This window comes from Oncorhynchus gorbuscha, linkage group LG02 (assembly GCF_021184085.1).
Source record: "Oncorhynchus gorbuscha isolate QuinsamMale2020 ecotype Even-year linkage group LG02, OgorEven_v1.0, whole genome shotgun sequence".
Lineage (NCBI taxonomy): Eukaryota > Metazoa > Chordata > Actinopteri > Salmoniformes > Salmonidae > Oncorhynchus > Oncorhynchus gorbuscha.
This window is the reverse complement of record NC_060174.1, coordinates 48,260,661-48,276,068: the sequence shown is the minus strand read 5'-3', so window position 1 is coordinate 48,276,068 and position 15,408 is coordinate 48,260,661. Positions and strand designations below refer to the sequence as shown.

The 15,408-nt window shown below is 40.4% G+C and overlaps 1 protein-coding gene across 6 annotated transcripts in view; it reads left to right on the top strand.

Moving 5' to 3' along the window:
- The first annotated feature begins 412 nt into the window (after positions 1-412).
- The window catches only part of LOC124003498 (UPF0606 protein KIAA1549L-like), a 39,957-nt gene continuing 24,961 nt past the window's right edge, over positions 413-15,408 (top strand). For all 6 annotated transcript variants that reach the window (XM_046311830.1, XM_046311811.1, XM_046311803.1 and 3 more), the window contains exon 1: positions 413-1,106. In XM_046311830.1, coding sequence (XP_046167786.1) covers positions 884-1,106 — 223 coding nt within the window. In that variant the 5' untranslated portion in view covers positions 413-883. The remainder of the gene's footprint in view (positions 1,107-15,408) is intronic.

The window sequence follows — 15,408 nt, the reverse complement described above, 5'->3', positions numbered from 1 at the left end:
GGTATTTGCTTGTATTTTAGTTTGTCCAATTTCAGATGCAGTACAGTAGATGAAACGGGTCGAAGCCAATAGCACCACCCTGTGCAAGCAGAGTAGAAAAGCACTACCTGTATTTTGATTGCATTGACCATGTACAGTATAGGGCATGGTAAATCATAGTGATGTAGATGACACCATGTTCCTCAGCTAATGCCTGGAGTGTTCTAAATAATAGCAGACATGTTAATATAAGCTGTCATTTTGAAACCAGGCCATTTTTTAAATAACATGCAATGCTGTTCACAAACCCAGATCTCAAATGTCTCATCACTTATGTATGCGATACCATTGGCCCGCCCTGGCTGCCCCCTGGTGACAACCTGTCCTTTTTGAAGCCCAATTTTAATTCATGCAAATCAAATTGGTGATAGAATTAGCGTTTTCCAGTTGGTTTACTATTGATGACTTATTAGTTTGGTTTGCCATCTATACCCAGAAGCGGTCGTCTCTCACTGAGAATGCCAAATATTTTTAGCAGTCAATGCTGGCGTCACTGGCGTGAAATGACGGGTTTGAAAGTAAATATTCTGACCGTGTCGTATGATTTATCAGTTCGGTTTTTTTTTCAATGGGAGACGTTTGTTTCGTCGGTGACTGAACTCACTACTATGGATATGAGTGCATCTTTAATTTTTCGCAGATAATAGCTTATTACGCGCTAGCAGGTCGACGTGGTGCATGGAGTGTGCCCTACAGACGCATTACACACAAGTGTCAATGCTGCCGTTTTGTGTCAACCTCTGGGAGAGACCGGCTTACGCAGAACCTCTCATTGTCCGCAGTGAAGGATTGATCAAATGTATTTTACAAGATTAAGACTGTTAGATGTATCAAGGATAAACAAATGGCTTCAAAACATGCGTGTAACAGCCTCGATGATTTGATCGCCAGCGGAATAAACAATCCTCGCGCGCTTGGTTCGATTGAATGGATAGGTATGGGGATGGGATCCACCTTATGTTTCCAGAAAAACGGAAAAACACTGGGGCTGAATCGAATGTGGACTAAATGTATTTTATCCGTTGGAATGGTTTTGCTTTTAATGCCGTCGGTCCTAGCTGCTGATGGTAAGACTTGTTTGGTTGATGACAACCTGTTCGAGTCATATTTTTCTTGATTTTGGTAGGACAAACTAATTGGTCTTCATTGAGATGTTGGGCTGTATTATTATAGAGACGTACCCCAAATTGGTTGCTCTTCAGGTTGGTGGTACTCTTCGTACCCTGTCCCTATATTATGACTATCAGCTCACACACGGGGATAATGACCGTGGAGAAAGTAGCCCACCACCTAGTTATTTTTTTTTTCGATGTAGGAAATTGCTATTTATTACAAAAATCTAGATTTTAGAAGACAACAACAACAAGAAATAGCCACTTGCAATGTAGCCTATGTGGAGGGCACTTTACAAATCCACATGATTTTTTTTATATTCAAACAATTTGGGTAGTAGTGGTTTATTGTGCGTAAATGATGACATTGCGCCTATTTTTGCATGATCTAAATGTCCCACAAGCCGTGTTATCTGTCGCAGACACATTCAAGCTATTGAACGTCCATAAATCAATATGAATGTTGATTTTCTATAATGCAGCCTCCCAGACACTGTCTTTCGAATTAGTAAAATAACCGCTGGAGTGGCCTTTGTGCCTGGGGTGGCATGCCTGTGTGCGGTCAATACTGCAACGTGCGCGCAGAAGCGCGCTTTTAATAATATCCATACTAACTTACTTGAACGACTGTGTTGGCAACATTTGTGGAGGTTATTCAAAATATATATATTTTTTTAAAAAACACAACTCGTGAAACGTTCATACTCACTATTTATAATGCTGTCATAAGAAGCTAAAACTAGCCACTAGCCTAAATTGGTTTTCGTTTTTATTTTCCTCTCTGATTTGAACCTGATGTTTATTAGCCTATAATTTAACCATGGGTAGCTGTTTTCATCTCATTGTTCCTTCAAGTAGGAAAAACAGCTCGTGACTTAGCCATGGGCCTGACCTATACACTTTCAGGTCCTCTCAGATTGCCATAATATACCCCTATTCCTAAATTCATAAAACAATATTTGGAATTTGGCGTTTGGCTGTGATCCAGGGAGGGCTAGATCCACGTACCCATTTAAAAACTAGGTGTTTTTTCCTGTATTTCCCGAGGGGGGGGGGGGGGTTGAGCTGTTCCTTTGAGTCAACATGGAGCCCACTGTGCCTTGTTGCCATGGGAACTGATCTGTCTAACGCTTTTTTTCAGACTGGGCTGTATATAGCCTGCCCTATAGCATCTGAATAACCAGTACACGCTCCAATTTGTGTCTGCTTTTAGACAATAGTTTCAGATTGATTTGAAATTATTGGAAATGCTATGTGATTCGAATAGTACGTGCAAACAAATAGCTTCTTTGTGTAAATGACGGAAGATAGGATTTCACACTGCTCAACGGCATCAACAGGCATTTTGGAGATACAGTACAGTGCATGCCTAGGCCTATAAGCATTTCTTCACAAGAAAAAAATGAATTTTGTGCTCTATTTTCTTTCCAGTGTTGTTCAACCATTACACACAACTAGACCTTTCACTTTTCTTTAACCAGGCTGTCCATGATGTGGTCATGTATTGCTGCTGTATCAGTATTGGTGTGGGAAACACTGGCCTTATTCAACCCCATAATAAGATGCCCACAATTTGGATGAATAGTTGGGTTGCTTGGATACTTAGTCTTTTTAATAGATCGGCCTCAAACATGGCCTGTACAGCACCTTGCCCCATGCACTCTGCTGTGCTTCATTAGGGTGATTGCCTGTGCTGTGAGAGTTAATTATGCACTGCTAGAGCCCCCCTCACTGTGTCAGATCTTAAATAGATATTTCCCTTGTACATTAAATACATTATGCATGACAAGCCTCTACAAATCATGTGGTTGGGATGATCTTGTTGGCTAATTTGATTTCTAATCCCAATTAGGTATAGTACTTATTTCCCAATCTATGGGGAATTCTATATCGTGTTCTGAACATGAGAGCATGTTCGAAACACAGTTTGTGTCTTTTGTTGTTGTAATGAAGTGTAAACCTTGATGCAGAAGATTTAATTATATATGCACAATATAATGTATCCGTGGGTAAATACATGTTATTACATAAATACATGTTAGTATATTATACTGTGTGTGCGTATGTGTGTTTTCCAAATGTCTGTATTTTGGAGTCTGCACAGCAGCTGTAAGTCCAGCTACTGTGTCCCCTTTTTAAAAGCTGTAATTCTGAGTGACATGTAATCTGTATCTGACAAGCTTAGACGTCCCCAGAGATTGTCCATATTCATAGACACAGTGTTTTGTCATTTCTTTCCTTGGGGAATAGCGTTGACCCCAAAACCAACACATTAGGTAACAGAGATGTTTCAGTAAAAATCACAGCCAGTGAATGCTCTTCACTTGCATGAACATTTCATCAAGTCCCTCAAGATTGAGTGAAGAATGGATTTATGTCTCCGTCTCCTTGAGCATTTTCTGAACTCACAATGTGTTAGAGCGCCCTCTCGTCATCGCTCACAGTGACGGCTTGTGTGACGGCCTTAATAGATGCTGCCTGCTATGTAGCAGCAGTCTTTACTTTGTGTTGGCCTGGGAGGCTTCAGCGCTGACTAAAGAGAGAAACACAAAGGGCAGGGCTTTCTGGCTGGCCTCACCTTAGACCTGAGCAGATCAGCAGGTCAAACTCAAAAGAAACTGAAACAGGAACAGAAAATAACTGCTTTGATTCATGTCAGCACTGCCATACACTGCCATATTTGGCACGGCTTAGATATAGGGCTGTAAAGGTATTTGGAATTTGCATGTAAAAAATGTTGTGCTGTATACCCTGAAGGTAAAGCGAATGAAACCTGGTTGGCACAACCCCAATGAGTTTGGAATCTTAGAAATATTCTTCCCTCCAACTTCAGCGTCCGTTTAGAACCCACTTGCTGTATCCTCCACTGGCGGAGAGCTGCAAAGATGCTTCTCACTGTGTGTTGTATGACTGTGTCTATTATGTAATGGGAAAGGACAGCCAAGAGTCTTGGCCTTCTAATGAATACTATATGCAATGGAATCAGAGCCATTTAACAAATGCGTTTCCTAAGAGGGGTTGAAAAGTCAGGCGATCATGTGGTGGCCTCTGTCAGGTTAATGCTTCTGATTCCCAGAAACAATGATGAAATCGCTTCTGTGCTCACACCATATGTGCCTGCAAGTCTCCCACTACAGTAGGTTATGAATCAGAGTCCTTTGTAGCTCAGTTGGTAGAGCATGGAGCCTGTAATGCCAGGTTAGTGGGTTTGATTCCCAGGACCACCCGTATGTAAAATGTATGCACGCATTGTTATAAGTCGCTTTGGATAGAAGTGTCTGCTAAATGGCTTTTATTATTATGTATTGAGCCACGGTAGGGGACAAGGAAGGGCAAAGCATGGCTAGTGGTTCCTCATTGGACAAGTGGCGTCACGTGGTCCTGCAGCAGTTTTGGCATTTGTTATGAAAAATCAATGCATACTTTCATGTTAAAAGTCTTATCAATTGAAGTGCTTCTGCTTCCCTGGGATAGGCTGTTGCTAGGGGCTTTTATGATTTACTCTCTGTGTTTGGCCATTTGAATCAATAGGAATTCATAATAAAAAATATGGTTTGTGTACATGCCTGCAAGTGTACTGTGTGTGTGTGTGTGTGTGTGTGTGTGTGTGTGTGTGTGTGTGTGTGTGTGCGTGTGTGCGTGTGCGTGTACATGCCTGCAAGTGTACTGTGTGTGTGTGTGTGTGTGTGTGCGTGTGTGCGTGTGCGTGTACATGTGTGTGTGTGTGTGTGTGTGTGTGTGTGTGTGTGTGTGTGTGTGTGTGTGTGTGTGTGTGTGTGTGTGTGTGTGTGTGTGTGTGTGTGTGTGTGTGTGTGTGTGTGTGTGTGTGCGTGCGTGCGTGTGCGTGTACATGCCTGCCAGTGTGCGTGTGTGCGTGCATTTGTCACCTTAGCTACAAAAGTTCAGGTGACTGACTTTCCTAATTTCGCTCTACCCTCAGTGCCAGTTCTGACAGTTGATCATACTGTAGTGAAATAACTGTGAATTCATCACACGATCTGAATTTGAGAGAAGCTTTAAGAAATGTTCTTAACACCTTAAAAAAAAAATCTGTGCTGAAAAAATATTCTTAATATACAAATTGGTCTTATAGAAGGCCAGTGTAAGCAACTCAGTTTTAAAATTGGCATGTTGTATTGAATTGTATAAATTACATATATTTTTGAATGAAAAGTTATATTTTTGTATGATCAGTAATGTGTTTGCAAACACCAATCATGTCAGTATCTTGTTTTGTCAAAAGGCTGTACGTTGCTTCTGATAGTATTTGGAAATTAAGTGGGTTGTCTTTAGTGTTGGTCTTATATTTATGAGTGAGACTTACTCACGTGGACATGATATTGTCTGTCTGAGGATCAGTAGGCTACAAAGAACAATTCAACAAGAACTAATGCAGAGTGAAACTAACTTTCCCAGTGTCTATGTCTTACTTCTGGTACCCTGCGGTCGGTTTCGACTCCTCAGATATGAGGGGGAAAAATTCTCGCTGCTCTTTTGCAGGGTGGTACTGGAGGAGCAAGACACTCATCCACTTTTCATAGGGTTGTGATTTGCCTGCTGCATCCCTAGGACTTGAAGCTTGAAGCATGTGTTTCTTAGGATGCACTCAGGTGAAGGAATCTCACATGCTCTCCCCTTGCAGGAGCTTAGAAAGCTCTCAATATTTCAGTCCCTGGCTGCTGTGATGCTAACCAAAGGAGAAGGCTGCAGAGCCAGACTGAGCCAGACTCAGAATACAAAACGAACAAGGCCTGCTGAAATCCACGCTCCATCCATCTTTGTCGCCATTCATTATCACTGTCCCGCAAGCCATCAGGTCTGTTGTAGAAAGCCAGTGTGGCAGGATCAGGATATGTTTGTTTGCCAAGGTGGATTTAGGGCAATGTACTGTAATGCTGTTTGCTGTGTCCCCTTCTGTGTTGTTTTTCATGAGCTCCAGTGCTAGACTAGAGTTCTCCCAACAGTGTCTTTCCCCTCCAAATCAAAGGCATGCAGTAGACACAGTCAAAAGAGCCTCTCTCCTCAGTGCAGCTCACTTAGTGGATTCTTCATTGCTGCCTGCCTGATCACCATATGGCCAGATTGTCATCTGCATAATTTCCACTCTCTCAGTATGTCCTTACGTGACCACTTTTAAAATTGTCGTGGCTCAGAATGTCTCACCCTCACTCTGTTTTTGCTAGACTGCCTTGACATACCCCGAGCCAGGAAATGGTCACATGATTGTCTTGTCTGGTCACATGGGACCAAGTAATGCCTACACAGATGAGCTGCTATCCATCTGCATCATTGACATCACAACCTAGTTTTGTTTATCACATTTGGAAGACATTCTTCATGTGTGTGCAATGTGCTAGTTAGGTGTTTATTCATCCAATGAAATCAATTTCCAGGCTCTTTAACACCAAATCATTTTAGTTTGTGGTTAGAAGTTTAACAAGTAGGCTTATTAGTTGTTGTTTTTTTGTGATCTTGAGTTATGATAACACAGTTGTACTAAGCTATAACTTATAACTTCTATTCTTAGAGAATCTATGGGTATTTTTGTCACAGCCTGAATTTGAAATTGATTCAATTTAGATTTTTTTTTGTCACTGACCTAAACACAATTTCCAATGCCTCGCAAGGTTGGGCACCTATCAGTAGATGGGTACAAATAAAAAAGCAGACATTGAATATCCCTTTGCGCATGGTGAAGATATTCATGTTATTCATTTCACTTTGAATGGTGTATCAATACACCCAGTCACTACACAAATACAGGCGTCCTTCCTAACTCAGTTTCCGAGGGGGAAAGATACCGCTCAGGGATTTAACCATAAGGCCAATGGTGACTTTAAAACAGTTACAGAGTTTAATGGCTGAAAACTGAGAATGGATCAACAACATTGTAGTTACTCCACAATACTAACCTAATTGACAGAGGGAAAAGAAGGAAGCCGGTACGGAATAAAAATGTTCCAAAACATGCATCCTGTTTGCAACAAGGAACAAAAGTAATACTGAAAAAATGTAAATCAAATCAAATTGTATTTGTCACATACACATGGTTAGCAGATGTTAATGCGAGTGTAACAAAATGCTTGTGCTTCTAGTTCTGACAATGCAGTAATAACCAACGCGTAATCTAACCTAACAATTTCACAACAACTACCTTATACACACACAAGTGTGAAGGGATGAAGAATATGTACATAAAGATATATGAATGAGTGATGGTGCAGAACGGCATAGGCAAGATGCAGTAGATGGTATCGAGTAAATTAACTTTTTTGTCCTGAACACAAAGCGTTATGTTTGGGGTAAATCCAATACAACACATTACTCTGAGTACCATTCTCCATATTTTATTTTCAAGCATAGTGGTAGCTGCATTATGTTATGGGTATGCTTGTAATCAATCGTTAAGGACCGGGGAGTTTTTCAGGATAAAAACAAAATGGAATGGAGCTAAGCACAGTTAAAATCCTAGAAGAAAACCTGATTCAGTCTGCTTTCCACCAGACACTTGGAGATGAATTCACCTTTCAGTAGGACAATAACCTCAAAACACAAAGCCAAATCTACAGTGGTTGCTTACCAAGAAGACAGTGATTGTTCCTGAGTGGCTTAGTTACAGTTTTGATTTACAGTAAATCTACTTGAAAGTATATAGCAAGACCTGAAAATAGTTGTGTAGCGATTATCAACAACCAATTTTTTAAAGAATAATGGGCAAATGTTGCTTAATCCAGGTGTGGAAAGCTCTTAGAGACTTACCCAGAAAGACTCACGGCTTTAAATTTCTAAAAACATGTTTTCACTTTGTCATTTTGAGGGATTGTGTGTAGATGGATGAGAAAAAACAAACATTTAATCAATTTTGAATTCAGGCTGTAACACAACAAAATGTGTAATAAGTCAAGGGGTATGAATACTTTCTGAAGGCACCGTATCAAATCAAATCAAATTGTATTGGTCGCATACACATGTTTAGCAGATGTTATTGCGGGGGTAGTGAAATGCTTCTGTTTCTAGCCCCAACAGAGCAGTAATATCTAACAAGTAATGACTAACAATTTCACAATACACACAAATCTAAAGTAAAGGAATGGAATTAAGCATATATGAATATTTGGACGAGCAATGTCAGAACAGCATAGACTAAAATACAGTAGAATAGAATAGAGTATATTATTAAAGTGACTGGTGTTCCATTATTAAAGTGGCCAGTGATTTCAAGTCTATGAAATCACTGGCCACTTTAATCAATCATGAATTGTTTGGGAAATATTGTAGGCAGTAGCATATATTGCAGACTGTGGCTTTAACGTGTGTGATAACTGAAGTGCCAGAGTACGTCCATCATATTCTCCCAGGACCCAGGAGTGTGATTACTGCAATATGGGTCACACACACAGGGCCTGTGCTCCAACAAGAGATCAAACAGAATATGGCACTTAGTTTATTCTGCAGCTGAATCTCACCACATCACTTCATTGGCTTTTTTTTCAACTTTCGAAAAATGTTTAATACTCTCCTTAATCATAAGCTGTGCAAAACTCAGGCTCTGATTTGACTTTAGGTTGGCATTTCTATGAGTTAGTGTGCTGTAGGGTTTACTGCCATAACTTAATACCTTGCTTCTATCATGAGAATAATTGGTGTGCGTTTTCTTCCCAGTCTGAAATGGAACACAAAAATATCTTTCTTCAGATCGTCATTTATGGTAATGTCTTACCTGGGAGACAGTGGCACTAGCTTACATTTTTTTTGTGTGTGCATGCAATTACAGTAGCCTATGTTGTTTGCTTTGATTCTGCTGATTAGTAATATTGAATGACCACTAGTAACAGTACTATTGAATTACTGTGAATAGAATTCCATTGAATCAGATGGAACAACAGCCTTTTGGTATTTGGTATTTTATTAGGATCCCCATTAGCTGTTGCTAAAGCAGCAGCTACTCTTCCTGGGGTCCACACAAAACATGAAACATAATACAGAACGACATAATACAGAACATAAATAGACAAGAACAGAACTACATACATTTTTTTTAAAGGTACACGTAGCCTACATATTAATGCATACACACAAACTATCTAGGTCAAATAGGGGAGAGGCGTTGCTTTATCTGTTTTTTGAAACCAGTTTTACTGTTTATTTGATCAATATGAGATGGAAGGAAGTTCCATGCAATAAGGGCTCTATATAATACTGTACGCTTTCTTGAAATTGTTCTGGATTTGTGGACTGTGAAAAGACCCCTGGTGTCTGGTGTCTGGTGGGATAAGTGTGTGTGTGTCAGAGCTGTGTGGAAGTAGACTATGCAAACCATTTGGGATTTTCAACACCTTAAAGTGTCTTAATAAAAGAAGAAGTGATGCAGTCAGTCTCTCCTCAACTCTTAGCCAAGAGAGACTGGCATGCATAGTATTTATATCAGCCCTCTGTTTACAATTAAGAGCAAAACGTGCCGCTCAGCTTAACTAGGTCTTTCCTTACAGCACTGGACCACACAACTGGACAATAATCAAGATTAGACAAAACTAGAGCCTGCAGGACTTGCTTTTTGAGTGTGGTGTCAAAAAAGCAGAGCATCTCTTTATATCGGCTAGACCTCTCGACCACCGCCCCATCTTTAAAAGGCAATGTTGTTGCTATGCTGTGACTGAAGATGCATGCTGAGCTGCAGTGTGACCGTGCTTAGCAGGTGTCTGTGCAGTGCCACAGGGTAAATGGGAGCCATATTCTGTTGAGTTTGACAAACAAAACAGTGAAATATCAGCTGAACTTCCATATAGCTTTTAGAGCTCAAATCTGCAAGCCCTGCTGTCACTCTATCCGTACTTGATGATTCCCTTTTCTTATCTGCCTTGTCTACCAGGGAGATGACATACTGTGGTAAGAAAAAGTATGTGAACCCTTTGGAAATACCTGGATTTCTGCATAAATTGGTCCTCAAATTTGATCTGATCTTCATCTAGGTCACAACAATAGACAGACAGTCTGCTTAAACTAATAGCAGCGAAGCAGCCCCAAACCATAATGCTCCCTCCACTATACTTTACCGTTGGGATGAGGTTTTGATGTTGGTGTGCTGTGCCTTTTTTTCTCCACACACAGTGTTGTGTGTTCCTTCCCAACAACTCAACTGTAGTTTCATCTGTCCACAGAATATTTTGCCAGTAGCTCTGTGGAACATCCAGGTGCACTTTTGCAAACTTCAGATGTGCAGTAATGTTCTCTTGGACAGCAATGGCTTCTTCCGTGGAGTCCTCCCATGAACACCAGTCTTGTTTAGTGTTTTATGTATCGTAGACTCGTCAACAGAGATGTTAGCATGTTCCAGAGATTTGCAAGTCTTTAGCTGACACTAGGATTATTCTTAGCCTCATTGAGCATTCTGCGCCGTGCTCTTGCAGTCATCTTTGCAGGACAGTCACTCCTAGGGAGAGTAGCAACAGTGCTGAATTTTCTCCATTTATAGACAATTTGTCTTGCCGTGGACTAATGAACATCAAGGCTTTTAGAGATAGTTTTGTAACCCTTTCCTGCTTTATGTAAGTCACAATTCTTAATCTTAGGTGTCCTGAGATCTCTTTTGTTAGAGGCATGGTTCACATCAGGCAATGCTTCTTGTGAATAGCAAACTCTAATTTTGTGGGTGTTTTTATAGGGCAAGGCAGCTCTAACCAACATCTCCAATCTCGTCTCAGTGATTGGACTCCAGGTTAGCTGACTCCTGACTCCAATGAGCTTTTGGAGAAGTCGTTAGTCTAGGGGTTCACATACTTTTCCCAACCTACACTATGAATGTTTAAATTTTGTATTCAATATAGACAAGAAAATACAATAATTTGTGTGTTATTAGTTTAAGCACACTGTGTTTGTCTATTTTTGTGACTTAGAAGAAGATCACATTTTATGACCAATTTCTGCAGACATTCACATACACTACCGGTCAAAAGTTTTAGAACACCTAGCCATTCAAGGGGTTTTCTTTATTTGTACAAATTTCTACATTGTAGAATAATAGTGAAGACATCAAATCTATGAAATTACACATACAGAATCATGTAGTAACGAAAAAAAGTGTTAAACAGATAGCTTAAAATAGCCAGTATATTTGAGATACTTAAAATAGCCACCCTTTGCCTTGATGACAGCTTTGCACACTTTTGAGTTTTAGATGTGTGCAATTTTGCTAAGTACAATACAATGTTATACCTATTTAGTTTTTTTCATATTCACGTTTCCTGTGTTCTGCTTGTGGAATAAATTGCTCTAATCATACTTTTCAAGGTTAATTGTTGCATTTGGGTCCTGTAGTCTTCCTGAAAAGTACTGTAGAAGTGTGACTTACTCTCCAGATCCAATATTCAACCCAGAGAGACAGATGGACACTATGAATAGTTTCAGGAAGTGTGTATCTGTACATCCTGTTGGAAAGGTGTCACTCCATGGAAAGCACACCACACTGTCGCAATGGGTTTAATTTCAGTTGGACACTTCCCAAAGGCCCCCTCCTCACCACCTGCGCCTTGGATGGTGGTGCACTGTGTTTCTCCACGCGTCCCTCTTTCCTGCCACAATGGCTCACTGTTTTGAATGGGCAGAGGTTCTTCATGAGTCCCAGGACGGCTGGAGCTGCCATGTGTTGTCATAGGAGCCCAATGGAGGAGCTTTGCTGTCTACTGCCATGGCTCAGCCTCTCAGTGATCTCTCAGTGCTGCTGAGGGAGGGCCCTTATGTTGCCCCCTGTTAGAGCAGGTGGCTTTCTGTAGGGGGATAGGATAGATACAGGAGAGGTATTCAGTGTGTCCTGTTTTGAAGACACCAAATACTGTCACACTCTCACTGCTGAGCCTATAGGGTCTTTTAGGATAAATATATATATATTCATGTAGGGCTTTAAATGATTGGTTCATCTGAGTTTTTTTGTAGGATTAAGCGATGCTAGTTCCTGCTAGACTTATTGTTTGAGATGAACAGTCCAGTAGGTAGTGTTAATGGAAGACAGTGGGCTTGCATCCTGGGGATGTAAGCACAGGCCTGGTTGTACTGTACAAAGCCAGCCTGGTTCGGAAATCCTTCCTTTTAATTAAACAATCCTCCGATGAATAGATTTAGAGTGTGGGGGAAGCATGTGCTCGGTACGGAAGTACAAATGCGCTCTGGAGGTCTGCCAGTATTTAATCGTCTCCCTTATAGAAGGCAATAAACCCTGCTAGCTGCCCATTCCTCATCGTTCACTTGTACTGAGGAAAGATGTCTTTGAAAACACCACCACCGTATCAGCACTGATTCAACGCACTAGCTTTCCCTCGTAGGTTGAGATTATATGTTTCTAAATCACAGCAGCTGCTTATGTGTGCCCCAGATATGTACTTGAGAGCATCTAAATTAATTCCCTATGCTCATCCTGAACAAAACATAAGTGACCTACTTATTAAGATTATTTTCCCTCTGTCACGGTTTCATAATACTGCTCCTGGATGACTAAGAAGTGTTTGTATCCTCAAATGTTCTGCTCCATAGTTTGACGTTGGCCTCTCCCCGTACCACTCATGTTGTTGACAGGGGGCACTGCCAGGCTGCGTTCTGGAGAACAATATTTCATGCTTTCAAGATGTGGTTATAGAGAGAGACGATGTTGATGAGAAACATAGGGGGACAGTCAGGATGTCATCATCAGGCCTCTGGGATTGATGAGTCAAATGGAGAATTAACGTGTTCCTGCCTTCCCAGCTAACAATTCTAGGGAGAGAGAGAACGTTTTTGTAATGTTAGCCGTAATGGTGCCTAGATGTTTCAGTGTCCAGTTCTCAGTTAGTTAGGTGAACATTCTATGTATGTAAGCAAAACTCTCCTGAGAACCTATTTTGCATGTTTTGGAACTAGAGTTAGGAGAACGTTCCCTAAATGTCAAACAGAACTTACCCAGAACATGGTTGCCATGTTCTCAGAATAACCTATATTAATATTCTAGACACATTTCATTGGATGCTGCAAGAACATTCCTGTGTCCAGTTTTCTGAGGGTTAGGATAATATTCTATCAGAGTCCCACCAAAGCATACACAGTACATGGTTACCATGTTCTCAGAATATAAGATATTAATGTTGTAGACACGTTTCATGGGAACATTGCAGGAACATTTCTGTGTAGTGGTCTAAATGTTGGGGCATTTTACCCAGTCTTAATGTTACTCCTGAATCACTATAATCAATAAAACAGTTTTTCTTGAGTGTACTTTTAGGAGAACTGAGATTTACTTCAAAGTGCATTTCAAGAAGACAATGGAGAGATGCTCAGCTATTCAGAATGGATAAATACTCATCAGTTATGAGAGGTAGTGGATATTATTTGCGCTGAATGTAGAATTCTACAGATTCTCATCTTTCAATGAGGAACTGATTTTAATTAGACCAGATGAGGGTGTTGTAAATGTTGCCAAGTAATGACACTAACGTATGTTGAATGTGAGAGTAGTGTGACTCCACTAGCAGGTGTCGAACCCAGGCCACCAGCATCAATGACAAACACCTTAACCACTGTCCCAATAAGGGATCTCTCTAGGTCATGTACTTGTCCGGCCTGTCCAGAAGCAAAACCTAGCTAACATATGGAATTGTTTTAAGAGGGTCATACAATGGACCATTTAGCTATTTGATTTTGAATGTTAGGACCCTTGTACATAAAACAAAAATATATACAGTATATACATTACCAGTCAAAAGATTGGACACACCTACTCATTCAAGGGGTTTTCTTTATTTTGACTATTTTAATAGTAAAGACATCAAAACTGTGAAATAACACATTTGGAATCATGTAGTAACCAAAAAGTGTTCAACAAATCAAAATATATTTGATATTTTTAATTCTATAAAGGAGCCACCCTTTGCCTTGATGACAGCTTTGCACACTCTTGGCATTTTCTCAACCAGCTTCACCTAGAATGCTTTTCCAACAGTCTTGAAGGAGTTCCCACATATGCTGAGCACTTGTTGGCTGCTTTTCCTTCACTCTGCTGTCCAACTCATCCCACTAAGCAAATTCTAAACAAAATCACCATCACACCTCTTCCTCCATGCTTCACGGTGGGAACCACACATGAGGAAGTCATCCGTTCACCTACTCTGCGTCTCACAAAGACATGGCAGTTGGAACCAAAAATCTCACATTTGGACAGATTTCCACCAGTCTAATGTCCATTACTCGTGTTTCTTGGCCCAAGCAAGTCTCTTCTTCTTATTGGTGTCCTTTAGTAGTGACTGTCTTCTGTATACCACCACTGCCTTTTCACAACACAACTGACTGACTCAAATGCATTATGAAGGAAATCAATTCCAAAATTAACTTTTAACAAGGCACAACTGTTAATTGAAATGCATTCCAGTTGACTACCTTATGAGGTTGGTTGAGAGAATGCAAAGAGTGTGCAAAGCTGTCATCAAGGCAAGGGTGGCTACTTTGAAGAATATAAAATATAAAATATATTTTGATTTGTTTAACATTTTTTGTCACCACATGATTCCATATGTGTTATTTCATAGTTTTGATGTCTTCACTATTATTCTACAACGTAGAAAACAGTAAAACATATAGAGAAACCCTTGAATGAGTAGGTGTGTCCAAACCTTTGACTGGTACTGCATATAAAAAAATATTTGATGAAACATTGATTTTGTCCTTTACCATTATAGCCCATAGAAATGCATTGAGTAACACATTTGTACATGGCAAAACAGACCGTCCAAAAATGTATCATAAATACGGTTTTGAAATGTCTGTCCTATATCTGAGATACAATAGATACAATTTAGACACAAGTTTGGTCACTTTATTCATGACACTTTTTACCCCCTATGGACGTTGTGCCTTCACTCCTGTGAAGCTTGCGTGCTTCATAGAGCAAAACAACCGACACCTTTGTGTTTGTGAGAGACTCCCCTTTTGATATTGGTGTCTTATAGCTCAAACGGTTCGGTCTGGATAGTCGGTTTTGTGAGCAGACTCCCCTCGAAATGAGAACGTCCGTGGCAGAGAGTTCAGACGATTGCAGTAAAGCTTGTGGATATCGTAGAGCGAGATGATTGTTATACAGACGATTTTGTGACCATTCTCTTGTCCGGATCCTCTCACGTGTAGGAAAACACCTCTTTTACAAGCCCCATGTTATGGAATAGGCACAAACGTTGTATTGGCGGACAGAGGTGATTGAGCTGCAGCCACTGCAAGAAATGCTCATTCTCTTGCGCAAACATAC